Source organism: Heliangelus exortis, chromosome 1 (assembly GCF_036169615.1).
Source record: "Heliangelus exortis chromosome 1, bHelExo1.hap1, whole genome shotgun sequence".
NCBI lineage: Eukaryota > Metazoa > Chordata > Aves > Apodiformes > Trochilidae > Heliangelus > Heliangelus exortis.
Window position 1 is genome coordinate 17,799,483 of NC_092422.1, and position 18,967 is coordinate 17,818,449.

General features: G+C 42.3%; 1 protein-coding gene across 1 annotated transcript in view; it reads right to left on the bottom strand.

Moving 5' to 3' along the window:
- The window catches only part of XPO4 (exportin 4), a 75,321-nt gene extending 57,614 nt beyond the window's left edge, over positions 1 to 17,707 (bottom strand). Inside the window, exon 1 of the mRNA XM_071735398.1 lies at positions 17,510 to 17,707. Coding sequence (XP_071591499.1) covers positions 17,510 to 17,587 — 78 coding nt within the window. The 5' untranslated portion in view covers positions 17,588 to 17,707. The remainder of the gene's footprint in view (positions 1 to 17,509) is intronic.
- Between the last annotated feature and the right edge of the window lie 1,260 nt (positions 17,708 to 18,967).

The following is an 18,967-nucleotide window of genomic DNA, read 5'->3' on the forward strand; positions in this document are numbered from 1 at the left end:
CCCTGGAAGCTGTTGCCCAATAAACCCTGGGCAAAACAGGGTTAGAAATGAAATGAACTCCAAGTACCCATTATGCTTGGAAACCCCCCCCAAAATACCTACATATTCACTGTTTTCTAACTGTCTCCTTCATACACTTCTCTGCCATCCAGCTTACAGGGACTTAAAAATCAGTGTGGTATTGCTCTTTTGGCATGTTAAAACTGTTGCCAGCTATTCTCTTTCCTTTCTGTACTGTCTGATGTTACCATGAACACCCATCTTCTCTCTTCTGTCCTATGAGCTTCCTGCAAAGACTTCTCCAGGACAAGGACCATCTTTGTGGTTTTAATATAGCAAGATAATAAGAACAGAGTTCCTATAAAACACAGCATTTTAAATAAGGTTACACCGTTTCAGCTACCAAGGATGTGTGGATACAGAACAGAGGGAGCAACAGCAGTGTCTAATGTTAAGATCCAGCAGGACTACCAACTCAAATAATGAATATTCATACAAGGAAAAGACACTGAAAAAAGACTAGAAACACAGGCAGGCTAGCACTAATATTTTCAGGACCACTAAACTTACCTGAAAGTCTGGACAACTAGTAAGAAAGTAATATCATGCCTTCCCCTTTTTGTTAACCAGTTAAAAACAAAGAAACAAAAAAACAAAAAGCAAAAAAATTCCCAATTTTTTCTACTTCATTATGTCCTGCTATCACTAGTGTGGAAAGGTATTTGATGACAAAATTGCAACAAAGCAAATGAGCTTTTGTTAGATATTTCAATCTTGCATGTTTACAGAAATCACATGCTTTCTCTCCATGTGGTTGTGAAAAACCTTCACTGTGTTTTTTCTGCTCATGGAAAATGCATGGAAAATCCAACCTCTGCTTCAATCCTCACTCTTCTTAAAGCCAAACAGATGTGATGATTCTCCTCAAGCCATCAACAGTAAATGAGAGTGGAAAAAAATATTTCTGGTAAGAGCAAAAAACCTAAACATCAGGATAAAATAGTGTCAAAATTCAACAGAAGTCAAAAGTAGAACACATCAAATTATAGGTACAAACACATTTTTCTGGTGCAGAGTAAGCATGCTCCCACTTTCTTTACAACGACTGAATGCACTGGGAATCACTACACCTCCTTCTGTACACAAAGATTAACTCTGTCAAGAGCAAGGCCCTCAGTCTGCATATCAGATACAGGCAAGCTTTCCAGAAGTTGGGAAGTGATCTTCAATATTGGGTAGGAAGAGAGGCAGATCAGGCTTTTATATCCTTGATCAGATAAGTAGTTTCTTTTCACAGGCTCACATATCACTCTGCATTTGCTTTTTCAGTTTCTGTACATTAAACAACCCAGTAAAACCAGACTGCTCTCTGCAGATAACCTATCCCAGCTTACAAGGGTGTTACAGCAACAAGCAATTATTTTGGAAAGACAGAACTGTTGTGTAGAAATAAACCAGGTTTAGCCTTATTTTACTTTTAGACCAGATACTTTACAAAATTCTAAATAAAACTTCCATGCAATTACTTTTTCTTCCCACTGTGTAACCCAAGAGAAACAAAACAGGATTCAGTTTTCCATCAAAAATAAAGTTTTCTTCTAAATCCTACTCTCCCCCTTTCTTACCACTACAAGGATGATACAAGAAACAGTATCGCAGATGAAGCTCCAGCACCCCTCTCCCTCCTAACAAATTAGGGGGTGGCCCAACATCTTCCATAACAACTGTCCATCTCTGGCAGTCTTAGTAAAAGTAATCCACTGATCTTAAAAGTCACAAATGCAACAAAATATAGAATCATAGAATCATTAAGGTTGGAAAAGACCTCCAAGATCATTGAGTCCAACCATAATCCAACTACCACAATCACTAAACCATATCCTGGAGTGCCATATCTAAATGGTTTTTGAATACCCCCCTGGATGAAGGCTCCACCACCTCCCTGGGCAGCCCATCCCAAAGCCTCACCACTCTCTCAGTAAAGAAATTTTTCATAGTATATAACCTAAACCTCCCCTGGCACAACTAGAACCCATTTCATCTCATCCTATCGCTAGTTACTTGGGAGAAGAGACCAACAGCAGCCTCTGTACAACCTCCCTTCAGGTAGCTGTAGAGAACAATAAGATCTCCCTGAGCCTTCTATTCTTCACACTACATAACCCCAGTTCCCCCAGTCACTCCTGTACATGCCCTCCAAACCCCTCACCAGCCTCACAGCTCTTCTCTGGACACATTCCAGAACCTCAATATTTTTCTTTTACTGTGGCACCCAGAACACAATACTCAGGCTGTGGCCTTACCAGGGCCAAGTACAGGGGTATGATCACCTCCCTGGTCCTGGTGGACACACTGGTTTTGATACAGGTCAGGATGCCATCAGCCTGCTCAGCCACCCAGGCACACTGCTGGCTCATGTTCATCCAGCTGTCTCCCAGTACCCCCAGATCTTTCTCCAGCAGGATGCTTTCCAGACACTCTTCCCCAAGCCTTGGCGGGAAGAGTGGCTTGGGACTATTGCCACCAGACTGTACAACTGTCCTGTGCAACCAAGGATCTGGCACTTGGTCTTGTCAGAATGAGTATTATTAAACTCTCCAAACAGCAGGAGACTCCTGACAGCCAGGAGAGTACTGCTAGGTTTGAACCAGCTTTCCCATTCTTACTGCCTTCACCCATCCTTTTTTACTATGGGAAGACAAAGAAGAGCACCTGATACAGCAGCACCGTTTCACTCCATTAGTTTATGTATTGCCCCTTACTTTTTTCCTCTTCAAGATAAGCCATCTTTGTTTCTTCCTTATTTAGCACAGATTTCTCGTTTCTAGCTCTGACCCCATTTTTTTCTGCTCCTCCCTTGATGGCAAACCATCAGTTTCAATTATAACATAGTATTCACTGATACTATAAGATAAAGTGCAGCACAACTGGAAACAATTAAAAAGGCTGATAATTTGGTATGTAACCCAGGCAGAAACTGATTAACACAAGCAGATACTAAAAATAATTAAAAATATTAATTCAGAATGACACTTGGAACAGAAATAGATATGAGAAAGGGTTAGACCAGCTGTCTTTTGGAAAATACACACATGACTCAGAAGATCTTGTAAAGGTACACATGAAAAACTAAGGTGTAAAAATAAGGGGCCTGGGTTTGTTTTTTTTTTTTAAATAGAAGTAGTAGTTAGATGCAGATAGAGAATCTCAAGCTACATGTATGCATTCAAAATCACATGCTTAGTACAAGCATTTCTTACCTCAGTAACATGCCTTTAAAAAAACAGATAGAACCAGAACATGTCATTATGGAGGCTGTCAAGCAATGAAGTAATAGAGATACGAAAAAGGTAGTAAAAGGGCTGCAAGTTGTTTGCACTGTTATCTCTGCATCATACTTTTGCTAAGAAAAGTCCTGCCCATGATTTTGTGTAAACATAAGTAAGGATGGGATGAACAGCATTCATTCCTTGCAGACAGAAAAGTTTGCCAGAGACAATTTCTGTTTTTTCAGTCTTTTGCTATAGTAAGACAGCTCTAAATCAGCCAAATTCACCATCATCCAGTGCACAATTGCACTGGGGCAATCTGCAAATAACATGTCACAAAGAACAGTCACCCACTCCTCCAGACTTGGAGCTTAAGGAGAACACAGAGAGTGCACCAGCATGTTTTAAGCTGACACCCACAGTATCCTCACCTACAAAAAAGGTCCCCTACAAACAATACAGCCTAAACACTCGTAGGATTATGGAAAAGATAACATGCCTAGCTAAGAGAATTTTCATGGGCTGGAAAAAAGAAAAAATATCTAATTGCTTGTACCTGCGATAACCAAAGCCAAGAAGGAACTTTCTTGCCAAAGGCAATGTTTATGTCTCCAAGTAAAGCACATTACAAACTTGACAAGGGTAGAAATAAAAATCTGAGACTTCTACTGAAGTGTGACTTCATAAAATTCCCCACAAAGTTCCCAAATTGAGCTTCCCCAAATAAGCAGGGGAATCTTGCCTTCCCTGCAGTCAAGAGGTAAAACAAAACTGTTTCCAACCTCTGAGCCCTGGGCCATTAGGGGCATAGGAAAAAACAAACACATTAGCTGTTCTTCAGAATGGTGTCTAGGCAGCCTGGAAGCCTAAGAGAGAAGGGTAGGGAACTGAATATCAATACACAAGGATAAGCAAAAGCCACCACAGACAGCAATGGCACCACTTGGTGCTGGGACTGGACCCTGCTGACAGTCACCATCAGAGGAGTGAGGAGTTATGGAAGGCCAGATGACACACCAGTACATCCCAGCACCAAGTAACAGTGAGGCATATGCAAAGGAGAAAGATCAAGTGAAACTGAAAAGCATGTGCAGGGGAACACCATGTGACAGTGATAATGGAACTGAGGAGTATGGGCAAAAAGAAGGTGAAAGAGGAAAAAAAAAGGAAAAAACCCACCATAATTTTACACAAGAGCAAGCAATGTTTTTAACTAGTGCATTTAATTTTAAATACTGCATTTAAACACCTGAATTTATTACTCTGACCATACATCAATCATTAGGGGTGCAACATAGCTAATACTAAAGTCATGAAATGTTAACTTATTGTGCTCTTCTACAAAGACACTCAAAATCCCCAAAAACCAGATTTCTTTATCATAAATAACAAAACACCTTAAGAAAAATACTCCCCAGCACAGTGTTGCTAGATAGGTGAGTTTTAGAAAAGAATCAGATTCTCAGAATAAGGAGATTCCAAGTTTAACTCTACCAAAATTATGACAAGCAACATGCCCCAAGACTGCATTACCCTGACTTGTGTAGTGTCAAGCCATAACCAGTTTTCATCTCTTTTACCAGTAGCACTTTTCAAGAGTTTTAAATGAGCTTTTTCCTACAGTATATCATGGCACATTCAATAACTGTCACTTGTCTTATTAAAATAGCTAAGAAAGAGATGGATATTAGGACACTTGTTTTCTCAGCTATTCACCCTACGTGTCTAGAAGTTGCTGATACCTAACAACACAGGGATGCCTGAGCCACTCATGAAGCAGATGTCACCAGCCAATACTTGAGGCTACATGAGGATGCTCAGCTCTACAGCATTCCTAAATATGCTGTAGAGGAACAGCTTCACAGTGGATCAGAGGTTCCTGCCTCGGGCACCAGGCCAGAAGGACATTTAGACAACTGGTATCAACAGCAGCTTTTGCTGTGCAAGTCAGGACCTGTTGTTCCATGACTACCAGAGCCTTGAGTAGAAACTAAGTTGTTATTACAGGAAACCAAGCCAATACAATAAACAACTTCAATTCTGGTCTTTTGCACCCGCTTTTTGGAATAATCATTTAAATTACTGCAGGACCTCATCTTCAGTTTAAAAGCTCAAGATCATTTTTTAAGAAAGAAAACAGATAGCTTCCAACCACACCTGCAAGAGAGACGACATGGTAGAGATTTAAGATTTTCTGAACAAAAATTCTGATTTAAGAAAAAAAAAATTCCCCAAAGTAACTGTGATTTGAATTATTTAGACCTCAGAGTACCCAATATTTTTCAGTATATATTTGGAATAAATGTATGACTACTGGAGGAATTACCACCTACACATCTGCTCACTCATGTCTTGCTTTCATGCAGACTTAACAGGGAAAAAAAGAATTTTTCTTCACATCAGATTTTGCTTTGTGTTTTGGAGCTGACGTATTTTATTAAGTCTTCTGCAAATAAAACAGGAGATAAATTGTGGCTTGTGGGAAGGCTATTCTCAGTTTTGAAATTCTCATTTAAGACATTATACCTACATATTCATTGACTAGAAAGACAAGTAAATCATTACCATCAATATCAAACTGTGTTTTAAGATAAAACTTCCTCTCCAAGATAAGCTACAAAAACTAGTGAGATTTTACTTCCTGAACAATTTGACCCTCAAATACAGACTATTAGAGGTTCTCCATGAAATTACCATTCATTTTTACATGCACAGTAAACTTCAGATACACAATTTGTGGTAGCCAGTCAGCAGAGAATCTGCCCTCACCACAGGAGGATGCTGCTTCCCTCTTTGTGTCTGCTTCTCAGTATCAAAGCAGGAACCCAAGAACTGCAGCTTGAATAAGGGTGAGTAGGACTTTAAAGGCAAAAGGGAGGGAAGGTGGAGTGGAATCAAGGAAGCAGGACCATAGAGGAGCAAAAGGAAAAGGAAAGAATCAAGGATGATGAAGGCAGAGCCCTCAGGTAGCTGGGGTAGACACCGACAAACGTGTCGGTAGCCCCTGTGTATCCATGTGAGCTGCTCATCTACTGTCACCTCTGACTACTGGCAGTCTCCTCATAGAATGCATTTAGACTCTCTTTTCTGACCACTGTGCACGTTGCTCAGCAAGAAAATCCACAAATTCATCCAAACAGCACTTTTTATCATGCCAAACTTCTGGAAGCACTTTGTGAACGTGGATCAGGCCCAGACTCCATCCACCCCATGGATGATTGCTCCAACAGAATTCTGAAACATGACTGATTCTGCACAAGAAATTCTGTATATCTGAAGAGTTATAACTTTAAACTTCTCAGGGCTAGCCCAAATTAACACAGCTACATATAAAGTAAACACAATAGCAGCACACATGACTTTCACAGACCATGCATACACTGTGATCAAGATCTTGTTTTCTTTTTATATCTCAATGCTTTATAATCTCTGGGTCAGGAGACTGTTTCAAATTGATTTCAAGAAAATTCAGTGTAAACTTCAATTATATTTCACTTCTATAAGCTTAGGCAATGAAAATCAGGATACTGTGTAACACAATAGTGAAGACAAAACTCTAGAAAATTTATTGCCTGCTTTATGCCTATTTGTTACTGTTTCTTCCGTAACTGCAGTTGGCACAACGGTTTAAGTACACTGACAACAGAAATCTGAGGAATGTCCTATTACAGATATTTAGCTTAGGGCAGTCTGGCTGTGAACAGCCAGAGGATCAATGCTGACACAAGGCTACAGTTCAGACCCTCACATAAAACATTATTTCCTAATCTCCACATTCATTTTTCTAACATTTCAAAGGCGGAGCTCTGTTTAAAGAATAGTTATGAAAAACCTCCTCAATTAGTAGATTTTTAAACCCTTTAAACTTAACAAGTAAAATTACCTTGCTTTGGACTTCAGCAGGAATGAAACATCACTACTGTAGTAGCACAGGGATCCTAAAAACATACATTCATGAAGGATACAAAAAGTCACAAAAGTGCCCTTACTACAACTGCACTTGCACTAGTCTCTAGTCCTGCTCTCCTGCTTCCTTCTTCTGACCATTCTCCTGGAGCTGGAGTGAACCTGGCCTCCTCATCCTGCAGCAAGATGAAGCACTGATGGCAATCAACTAAACTTTTCCCTGGGCTCCTACAAGTGCTTCTCTCTTACTTGCAAGCAGGCATGGAAGCTAAGTCCTAAGTTCAGACTCTGTGTCTTTTATCCTGGAGGATGGGAACAAGGGGAGTCTCAGCATCTCAGCTGGAGTGTAGATTTAGATTAGATATTAGGAAGAAATTGCTTACTGTAAGGGTGGTGAGACACTGGCACAGGCTACCCAGAAAAGCTGTGGATGCCTCATCCCTGGAAGTGTTCAAGGCCAGGCTGGATGGGGCTTTGAGTAACTTGATCTAGTGGGAGGTGTCCCTGCCCATGGCAGTGAGGTTGGAACTAGATAATCTTTCAGGTCCCTTCCAACCCAAACCATTCTATGATTCTGTGATTAGCACCCACCAAAGCCCCCACTGCAGGGTGGGCTACCAACACGACAGGTCTTGGATCTGCTGCAAGAGAGAGGATCCATAGCCCCTGAAATCACAGCTACAATTCAACCACAAGATTCGAGAAGCTCATCTTGATATTGTCCATTTCTGTATCTATGAGACAGAACAGGCACAGCTTTAAACAAACAGACAAGTAAAAAAAAAAAAAAACAGGACTGTGACAGTACATTTCAAGACAAAGTTTAAGTCAAGAAGGGCCACTGTGATCCCTCTTCTACTAAACAGGAGATCATAATACTACCAGTAATACCCATACTCATTTTCCAAAGCTCACAAGTGCAGATGTAGGTGATACATAACCCATTTATCAGGTTCACTGTATATCAAATATTGTCAGCAACTTCTCTCCTTTCTGCAAGAGCAACTTTAACATTAGCCCTACGTGAAGAAATATCTTGTAGTATCTATTTTGTCCTATTGTCTAAATTCAAATTAAACTTGCTGAAACAACAGCTATGGCATTGTTGCAGGGAGTGCATTGTTTTTTACTAACAAGTAGCCTTCTACAGTAACATAGGTAGATGGAGCAGGACATCCCAAGAGCAACAGGACACCACACAGCTAATCCACCATATGCCCCACACACACCCCAACAAAGAATTTGAAAGTCATCACTGTGAAGATTTTAACTGAGATGATGCATTTTAGTCTCAGAGTTTTAGGCTTCATCTCTTATCACAAAATTGCTTCCTTTTACCAAACTAATGAAGAAAGGCAGGCACATAGGGCAGCCAGATTCCCTGCTAAAATTCAGCTATTAGCACTTCCTCCTCCATCAATCTTGCGGAAATTTCAAAACCATCTTGTCCCAGAATAATTATTTGGAAAGAGTTAATTAAAAGCAAGCTAAGGATTTTTTAAAGTTTTCTAAGTTCACCTAAATGTGACATGGAAAACTCCCTTGGCTTTGAGTACTTTAAAAATGGCACAGCCTAAAACACCTACCTTTGTTAAAGACTTTTAGCTGTTAAGATAGTAATGGTAACTTACAGACAGATATAAGTAAAATACACATGAAATGCAATACCCAATCATGTCTGAAAACAGAAATGTAACTACAGGAAACATGAAATCAAGATTTAACAAAAAACGAGCAACAGAATAGAGGCCAGAGGAGGAAGCTCATCACCTAAGACAACCTGCAGGATAAGAATACAAAGAGGAATTGCAAAACTAAAAATAATTTTGAAGAGTGAGTAACTTCTTTCACTCAAAACCAGAGAAAACGCTGGACATTCATTAAACACACAGAAAAAGCTCCTTTTGTTAACATTTTGTCTATTGCTGGGAAACGGCAAGAATAGAATTGTACATACTTGACAAGGTAGGATGTCACTCATTTTTACTTTCCTTCACGAGTCTGTTCCATTTTTGCAGATACAGCCGGAACCACATTACTGAAGTTACATCTCTGTATTCATCCTCCAGTACACAAAGAAGCAGAAATACACCTATTTTGAGAGATCATCTTCCAAAAAGCATTTTTAATGAAAATAATTCTTTTTCATTCCATATACACATATTTTGGGGTTTTGTTTAGATTTAGTATTTTTTAAGACTCCCTTAAAATTAAGGGCCCAAGTTCACTCTTAAGGACCTACATAGCTAAAACTCAAGCTCTGAGTAGTCACAGAGTTCCACACACTTAGTGAAAAGTGATGTGGTCATAATTATATATTATATTTTTAGCACTGTTAGAGGGAATGTTATTGTAACATGAACAGATTAGCTTCAGAAATAACATTGCCATTTCTTTCAATATTAGAATTTAATATTTATATATTCCTCACTGAATAGATCACCATCTTGAAGCCACCCAGCATCTGTTCTTAATCCTACTTAACACCACCTCACAAAATGCTTTGCAGCTAAGCCTTCCACGTTGTGCTTCTGTTGTTGTTGTTGGAAGATGAAGAAAACGTTTTTCACGATTTCTACACCAGAGAAGAGTGTAGGTGTTTGATAAACCTATTTGCACATTTTCTTAGTAAAGATGCAGGACTTCAGCCATCTGGGAATCTATCAAAAAAGCATGGTCAAAAGAAAAGTCAAATAGCACCAACATAAATTAGCAAAACGTATAGAAGTCAGAGACTGAAGAGATAGTAAAGCTAAATGTGAGTTGTTAAGACCTTAGTAACACACACAAAAAAACCCACAACAATCCCCCAAACTGGTGAGTGCATGAAACACCCAAAACTCTGCACATGAGACCACAGAAGTTTTAAAGCAATGCATTCCAGTCACTGCTTTAAAACCACACAAACTCAACTTCAAGGCACCCAATACCAAACCAGCATCTGTAGCTACAAGGAGGAACACATTTTTCCCACCTGAGGGCTGCAGTTCTGTTGCAACAGAGACACTGATCCAGTCTCCCATTTGGGGCTCTCCAGTTAATACATATATACATACAGATGCTGTGGAGAAGTCCTCCTAAAATCTACGAGTGACAATCATGTAAAACATAGCTTTAAGATGGGGGATGTATCATAAAACACTGAGCTGTATGGTGATACCCACATCAGGCCCACAGGGTCCAACAGCACCAACAGTGCCAGGGTACAGTCATGGCAAGGTGAATGAAGACCTGACTGAAAGGTCCATGTGATGCCAAGACCACACATGGCAAAACACCTTTCTGCACTTTATTCATTTTAGAGAGACAAACTAATAAGCACAAAAAACGTAAGAGATCCTGGCACGAGGCTTTTTTTCAACACTACTACGGTTGTACATCTCCCATTCTGCTAGGCTGCACGTAACATAGCTGGACTGCATAAGGACAAATACTGAAAATCAGTTCAGCACAATCATGATACATCCTTAGCCTTTCTTCATATTTACTTCCATTCTCTAAAATTTAAATTTGCTGGGCTCCACTAAACAACTTCTAGAATAACAAAAGCAATAAAACTTCATTCTGTTGCTCCTATGCTTCTCCTACTAACTGTATTTCTGTTTAAAACAAACAAACAAAAAAATCAGTCTTGATCTGAAGAAAATTGTACCTGCTAGTTCCCAAGTGGTTAAACAGCATAATTTGACCAAAATTTTTTTAGGAGCATAGGCAAGCTTTTTCATCTCAGTTGAGATAGAAAAATTGTCCATAATGCATCATAGTTAGAATTACCAGAATTTAATGAACTTTTCCTCTTGCATCCACTTGCCAATCCAGTTCACCATGCAGGCACTCGGGGGTGTCCTCCCACTCTTACACTTCAATAAAGCCAAAGGCAGCATTGTACAGCTGACACTCATCAGATAAGTCTCTGTAGTGGCAAAGTTTGTGGTTTTCCATTTTGGGGAGTAAGAAAGGGAAAGAATAGGAACTATTTAAAATATATCTTCCTGACATTATATCTTCCCCCATTTCTTGAACTCTCTATTTGAACAGCTACTCTATTCAACAGGATGTCTTAGACTTTACAGGGATGAAAATGAATTGAAGACCTGAATCAATGCCTCCTACAGCTCAGATCTCACAGCCTGGCTTCCATGCCCCATGTCCCAGTATATGCACAGTTTTACACGACTTATAAACAACACTATGCACTGAAATGGCTCCAAATGTTACCACATTCCCTTTACCAGGTCTGTGCCCCAACACAGACATCAGTTCCGCTTTCTTTTGTTACGGGGAAGCTTAGGAAAGCTGGAAAGCCAGAAAGGAAATACCAGGAATACATTTTCCCCTGGTAAAACAGAAGATTACATGATTGTCAAAACCCAGAATTCCATCCCTACATCAAGCCCGGATACAGAAGTGGAGATCATATCTATGCCTAATACAGACCTTTTATTACCCAAACAGTACCAGAAATTTATGAAAAGGGATATATTACTTAGCTGCTTATGACAGCATCAGCTCAACTTAATAATCAAGAGGATTTCTTCCACTCTTCCATATGAAAAGCTATTAATTAACTAATGAGCACAGATTAGCATAACAACGATAAGACTCTTAGGAAGCAGGTTAAAGGGAAGACAGCAGTAGGTAGTGCCTGATGAAGAATTATCCAGATGGAGTTACAGACTAATGAAGCTTCCCAGTGAACAAATCTATGAGCAGACACACAGTATTTTCATTGACAACTCAGAAGAAAATGCAGAAATATGCTAATGCAAAGTGACATGTCAAAGATGTGTGAAACATCATCTTCATTCAAAGGTGAATACTCCCTCTGTGAAACTATCAGGGGAAATACACCCTAAACTTAAAGAATCCCATTTCACTAGATCTTAATTTCATCAGATGTTATGTCTGCTTTTCAAATATACCACAATCTGTATCAATCCTGAGATTCCTCTTCTTAACTCCTAACCCATAGTACCGTGAACTTCTGATATGTTCCAAGAACATTTGTCCTCACCTCCCAAGTAAATTTGATTAGCATGCCACACACAGCATGTACTTATCTCCCAAGCTGTAATCTGAACTGTGTGCCTGTAAAATGTACCAACCATACCAATTCTGAAGCAAAAGGACAAAAAAACTATACATAAACATGATGGACTCCAAGTAACTTCATACTGCTCCAGACAAAGAGGTAACATGCACAGTAGGGAAAGGATGGATGATTCGTATGTTTCAGACCCTTTCCCTAAAGCAGCAGCTAGAGGTCATTACCAGAAACAGAACTCAGCTGGGCAGATGTCTGGTCCAAACCATAACATAGCACGCATCCAGCTTGTTTTGCTGGAGTATGACTTGGAGGACTTCCACAAATCTTCTCAGCACTGGAATGATTAATTTGTCTGGTTTCTTTCATAAGGTAACCTCTTGGAAAAAGAGATAACCCATCTCTTCCTTTCACCCTTACTATGAGTCATGCTTTGCAATCTGAAAAGCTGCCCTGCAGTAAAGACAGGCTACAGTGAGAAATCAAACTTCATGGCAGGAGGATTGTCATGGTCCTGAACTCAAAAACACAGGTCATAAAAAAAGCCAGCCATACATATTGTCAGGGCAGATGATATAAACAGCTTATTCTTGAATTTTAAGGATATTAATGTGCTGCATTATGATATTTTTCTATAAGCTTATTTTAACATCTTAAAGGGAAGTTTGTATGACTAGTGCCAGACTACCCAACTTTACCCTGAAACCACCCTCAGAAGGGCAGGATAAGCCACAAACTAAGCAGCACCCCACAAAGACAGTAATGTATGAATCCCCCATCACCCCCAAAACAGAAAACAGTGAAACAAGAACATTTACAAACTTTAAAGAAGGCAATTCTACTGCAGGACATGTTCTTGAACCTGTTTAAGCTACCCAGAGCCCTACTGCCTAGCACAGAATAGCTTAGGATGGCAGGGACCTCTGGACCTCACTTCACTCAACCCCTGCCCAAAGAGAAATTGTTTCAAAGCTACATGAGGTTGTTCAGGCCCTTCATCTCCAAAGATGGGAGATCTCACAGCCTCTCCAGGTAACATGCTCCATTGCCCTCCCCAACCATATTACTGTGATTTTTTTTCTGCATTCTTTCTAGCTCCATTTCCCTTTTTGAAACTTGTAATCTCTTCTCTTTTCACTGTGCACCTCTGAAAAAAATCTGGCATTTCTAACATCAAGACAGTCCGAGTTAGCAAGTAAATTGTACAGTGCAGGTATATGATACACTTGAGAAAACCTGACAGCTCACCACTGCTAACAGGAGCAGACCAGCCCTGCACATGTCCAGCAATCTAATTTCAGTCCTGCTGTGCTAGCTCTGCAACGTCAATGGCTGCACAGATAGCCAATTCATCTTGCTAACGTGACAGAAATCCATTCCCTTGTTTTAATTCCTATGTCATCTCAGCAGTATTAATATGACCAGTACAGAGTCACAAGGGAGAGAGTGGAGGTGCAGGTAGGAACAGAACATCCCTTTTTGGAAATGGCTGGGAGGAACAACCTGTGAATTTAGATTTAGATGTCACAGAACACCACATGCTAAAAACCTTCAACCTGCTTTAATAAACTCACAGCAATAATTTAACAGTTATGCGTGCATTTCTGCTTCATTTCTTCTCTCATCTATGGGATGACATTTATATTTCTGTCCTTAATAATAAAACCCTCATCCATGAAGACAGTTATTAAAACAGTACTTTAACTGATACTAATTTTATTCAGTATTTATTACCACCTGAGATAAACAGAACATAACAGAGAGGAACCATATACATTTGATTTGGGGATGTCGTGCCAGCTGGAAATGGAGGAGAAGTAAATTCATTTGGTTCATACAGATGCTCGTATATGGTCTCCATCAAGCCAGTCTCACAGCTCAAAGGTGTATATCAGACTATGCCATATGGCATTTTATATGTTAAGTTACAAGGCACTATGGGGACTTAACTTGAAGTAAAATCTATTAGATTTGTTTCAAAGGAATTAAGTACCCAAAAAGTGCATACTTTTAAAAATAGGAAATATTCTCACATGCACCAAAGAAAACCAGCATTCAAAGTCATATTTGCCATCTAATGAAAACTCAAGCTTCATTTTTTATAACAACTCTTCAACTTTTATCAAATTCCAATTATTTTCCAAACAAAGCCTTTTAAATGTGGGCTTCCTAGACCCTGCTGAAAGGTTTTATTGGTAGCAAAGGAAAAACATTTCTATATACCAGTAGAGTAGCTTGGTGAGAGCACAGATTGAATCTTTCTAGTTTTCATACACTGCACATCATAGTTTGCAAAGTTCATAAAGTACACCAGTTTATGAGATCAGAACTAATGTGTCTCTTAACTGGTATATAAGAATCAGATATATAAGAAGTCATTTTCCAAAGGAAAATTCAACTAATGCAGAGCAATTAAAAAAACAACCAACCAACCAAACAAAAAACAGCTATGCAGTTACCAAAAATTCATAGCTCTCATGGTAAGTAATCTGTACGTACTCTAAAGGCAACTTAAACACTTTCAGGTGTTTTCCACTAGCATGTCAAATTCCTCTAGCTCATTATTCTTTCAGTCCATCCATGTCAGTTTGAAATCAAGCCAAGTACCACAAAAGCCACCACTGCTCCCTGCTCCATTCTCTGATACAATGGCATCACCTTTGATGCCTCCCTAGACAACTGAATTTTGCATGGGTTGCTACTGTCTCAGCTGCCACAAGAAAACATCACTGAATCCCTCTACCACTTCCCACCCAGTTAAAACTCAGTGCATCTCCTGTCAGAGCATTCACAGCTCATGCCTCAGGTATGGCTCCTCTGCAGCATGCCAAGCCTCCCTCATCATCTCCCTTACCAGCACCATGCTCACGACCCTCCCCCAAGTACTCAGATTTTTATAGAAAAACCTAAGTGAGCCCACCACTTTGCTTGAGCAGTTCACACCTCCCAGCTGCCACAGTTACTTCTTGCTCTCATCCCCAAGCAGATGTTTTACCAGATTTTACCAAACAGTGTACTCCTCTGGCTAAAGTAAGAGCATCACTGCCCAGGTGCAGCCCTCAAACAGGATTCAGCCCTTGGTTTTCCACAGTTGCTCACGAGAAAGCAGAAAAGGAGTAGGCATAACCCTTTCAGCCTCTGGGGTCTCACATCCACCTTTGTAAGGCGGCACACCAGGCGAGCTGCATCCTCCTCTCCTTCCTAAGTCTGAAGGACAGATGATTTTTGAGAAGAAGAAATACAGAACAATAATCCTATGCAGTCCTCACAGCTTTTCTATAGCCAAACCAGCCTAAAAGCCTGATATCAGGCCCTTAGCCTCATGGATAGCTTTAGTACATGTGTCTGTTTTCTGTGACTTCCTCGGGAAGAGGCATCTAACTAATTCTTGTCAGTTCAGTGTTGTCTATGAGACTTCCTAGTGCAGCTGTGGAAAAAAAACCAAAAAAACCAAGAAGAAGCTAATGACTGCAACAAGTCAGCTTTCATACTGTAACAGGCTGGAGAGAGAGAGGAATCTAGAAATTCAGCAAGGATCCTAACAATCATGTGCTTACACGCCTGAGACTTAAGTTTTACCAGCAAATTCAGCACTTCTTCTTCAACAGAACCACAAACAATACCATAAAAGGCTTCCATCTTTCCACAGTATTAACATTTTTATTTACTTAAACTCCACATCAAATTGCATTTCCCTCTCTATGGCAGCAGGGCCAGGCTAGGGAAACAATGCCAACACAAGTAACATTAAGTTTTGTAGCACAGATGCAAAACTTGGGACATACCACTCTCTATCCTATCAGGTTGATACTGAAAAATACCTCACTGTTTGGAAGATTCCACGCGCGTTTGGTCTCATAATAATACTTATTACATATTTTCCTTATGCAATCAAATATTTCTGGCAATTACAGCAACTGAATTATTTTTAAAACTGAGATACACATAGATGAGAATGTCCAATAATCTACATAGTGATGTTCTGCAAAGGCATGCATAAATCACAAGCAACTCAAAGCTTGAAACACTACACTGTTTGCATACTTCAGGAAGTTTTTCCCTAAACAGATGAGTGCTTGTTGCTAAGCTATCTGCCTTTACTTTCCTGTTTGTGAACAGTCAGTGTTTCTCAGACTTTGATTTCACACACATGTTTTGATAAGGACACTTGCAAGTAAAAGTAATTGCCTGTCACCTTATAGCTGGGCCACCTGGGCTAGACATTATACTCATAACCATAAAGACTCTGGTTACTGATCAATTATTGATACCAGGAAAACTTTCCCACTATTTCCTGAAATGCTTTTAATACCAATAACTTACAAACTTTATTTCTGTTGGAAACACATCTTGGTAGGAGGAAATTTGTGGGGAGGGCTTTAAGCTATCCAGTTTTAGATCTGCAAGCAAGACCTACCAACAAAGGGAGGCCAAAACACCATTTTCATTCAACAGAACAAAAAACTTTTAGGATGAGTGACCTGGATGGTTTAACACCCACAGCCACTGCAGCCATTTAGCTCCATCGCAGCTCTAACCTTTGCTGCGTGGACGCTATCACGGACAGTAACACACACCACATTCAGAGGCAGCACATCAGGTAAGCGGCAATGAAGAGATGAGGGCGCGAAGCACCCCTCCGAGCCTTGCCGCACGGCAGCGGCACCGCCACCCCCTGCCCGCTCCCGGCCCCACACAGAACGAACACTCTGGAAGCGAGAGGCACCCAGCCCACCCTTCGCGGCACCGCCGGGCTCCACTCTACGCTGCTGGGCCGGGGACAGGGCACGACTGCCCCGCTATTGCCTTGGGAAGAGCCCGGCGCCCCGGCCCCCGCCGCAGGGAAGCGGAGCCGCTCACCGGTAACTTCAGCGGACAACGGCGGTGCGGGGGTAGGGGCGTGGGGGGGGACGGGGACGGGACGGGACCCCCCGCCGGGGCGGGGAGCTCAGGGTGCCGGCTGCTGGCCCGGGGCGGAGGGGAGCAGAAGGCACATGGAGGACCGGCGCGGCGTGCGCGGTGGGGGCCGAGCCCGGCTGCGGGGTGACAGGGAGGAGGTGGCACAGGGGAGGCGGCAGCCCGCGGAGCTCCGGGGGCAGGGGAGGCCGCACGGAGAGCGGGGGACCGGGGAAGGGGTGACGGAGGCGCCGAACCCCGCGGCTGAGAGGCGCGGGAGGCTCCGGGGCGGCGGGAGCCGTAGGGGTTTGGGGGGGAGGGCAGGAGGGGGTCCGGCGCGGGGGTCTCCGGCGCGAAGCTCCGCTCCGGCGGCGCGTGCCGCCGCCCGCCTCACCATCAGCACTTTGGCCGCGTTCTCCAGCTGGGCGATCACCTCGGGGGCCCCCCCCGCCGCCGCGGCCGCCGCCATCATGGTCTCTCTTCAATGACGCGCCATGCGCTGCATTCTGGGACGAGGCGGCCGCGCAGCCAATCCCGGCCCCGGCGCGGAGGCGAAGCGGCGGTGCCGCCGCAGCGTGAGCTCCGGCCGCCAGCCAGAGGGGCGGTGGAGGCAGCTCCCGCCCCTGCGCGACAGGCACCTCCCTCCTCTTCCCTCCCCTCGAGGCGGGCTCGGCTCGACCCGGCCCACGCGGCGGGACCTGCGGAACCTGTGGAGCCCCGGGGCGGGGCCCGGCCCGGCGCCGGGTCGAGGCCGCCGCATCTGCCGGCGGCCGAGTGTGGGCGGACGAAGGCTGCGAGGCCTCCCGGGCTGGGTCGGGAGCAGAGAGCTGAGAGAGGGCAGGGCGAGGCCGCAGTGTGAGCTCTGCGTGGGGGCTGCCCCGTTAGGTTCCGTTCCGATGCGACCTCAGGCGCTACCTGCCGGGCCTTGTCTTTAGCCGTGCTTGCAGATTTTTAAGAGGATGAGGTGCACAGGCTTTTAAATTATAACTTAGAAAGTGGTGGAGACTGAACAAGGCTGGCAACAGTTCCAAATGGAAGGAAAAAACCCAAAAAATAAAGTAACCAAGGTCTAAAACGGATCAGAAATGTGTTGTTTTGTTTTTTTTTTCCCCACATCCTTCCATCTAGATCTTACTTCACCTTACTGGCTGTGAGTTACAAAACAGCATGACATCCGAAAAATATGGTGGAGAAAATGTTTTACACATGTAGGAGCAAATTACTGCCTTCACTGGTGCTTTGTTTTGGGTTAGGAATTTGCCTTTTAAACGAATCTGATGGTTTCCACTTCAGTTTGTACACTGGAGCAAACCTGGCACTTTAATACGTTTGGCTGAAGCAAAATTTGAAGGTTTGCAACCAACAGGGAGTATTCAGTGTGTAGGACCAGGCTAGATCTCCTCCAGAGCTCCCTTGCAGTGCTGATCACTGAGCAGCATCCCCACATCCTGCTACACCACTCTGCTCCTAACAATGGTCAGGAGTTTCCAGCCATGTTCCCATCCTTCCAACCTTGGGAAGACATTAGTTGATCGATGGAGTTGAACTTATGCAAAGTTTGGAAAATACGAGCTAACTAAGCAGGTTGGTAAGAGTCTTGCATGATTACGGACAGTTCAAATAAACGGAGTAAAAATGTGGAATGTTTCCATGCCAGTGATACAAAGTAACAGCCAAGGCAGAAGAAAGGATCAATGAAATAGGATGACAGAAATACATCATTCCTACTCAGAGTAGAAGTGGTTTTCTCCCAAGAAATGGCAGCTTTCAGTGCTGAAGGGGGCATGGGCAGTGCTCACTACTTGACAAGGTTAGAAGTAGCAACAGAACCATGTAAAAGTGAGTTTGTTGT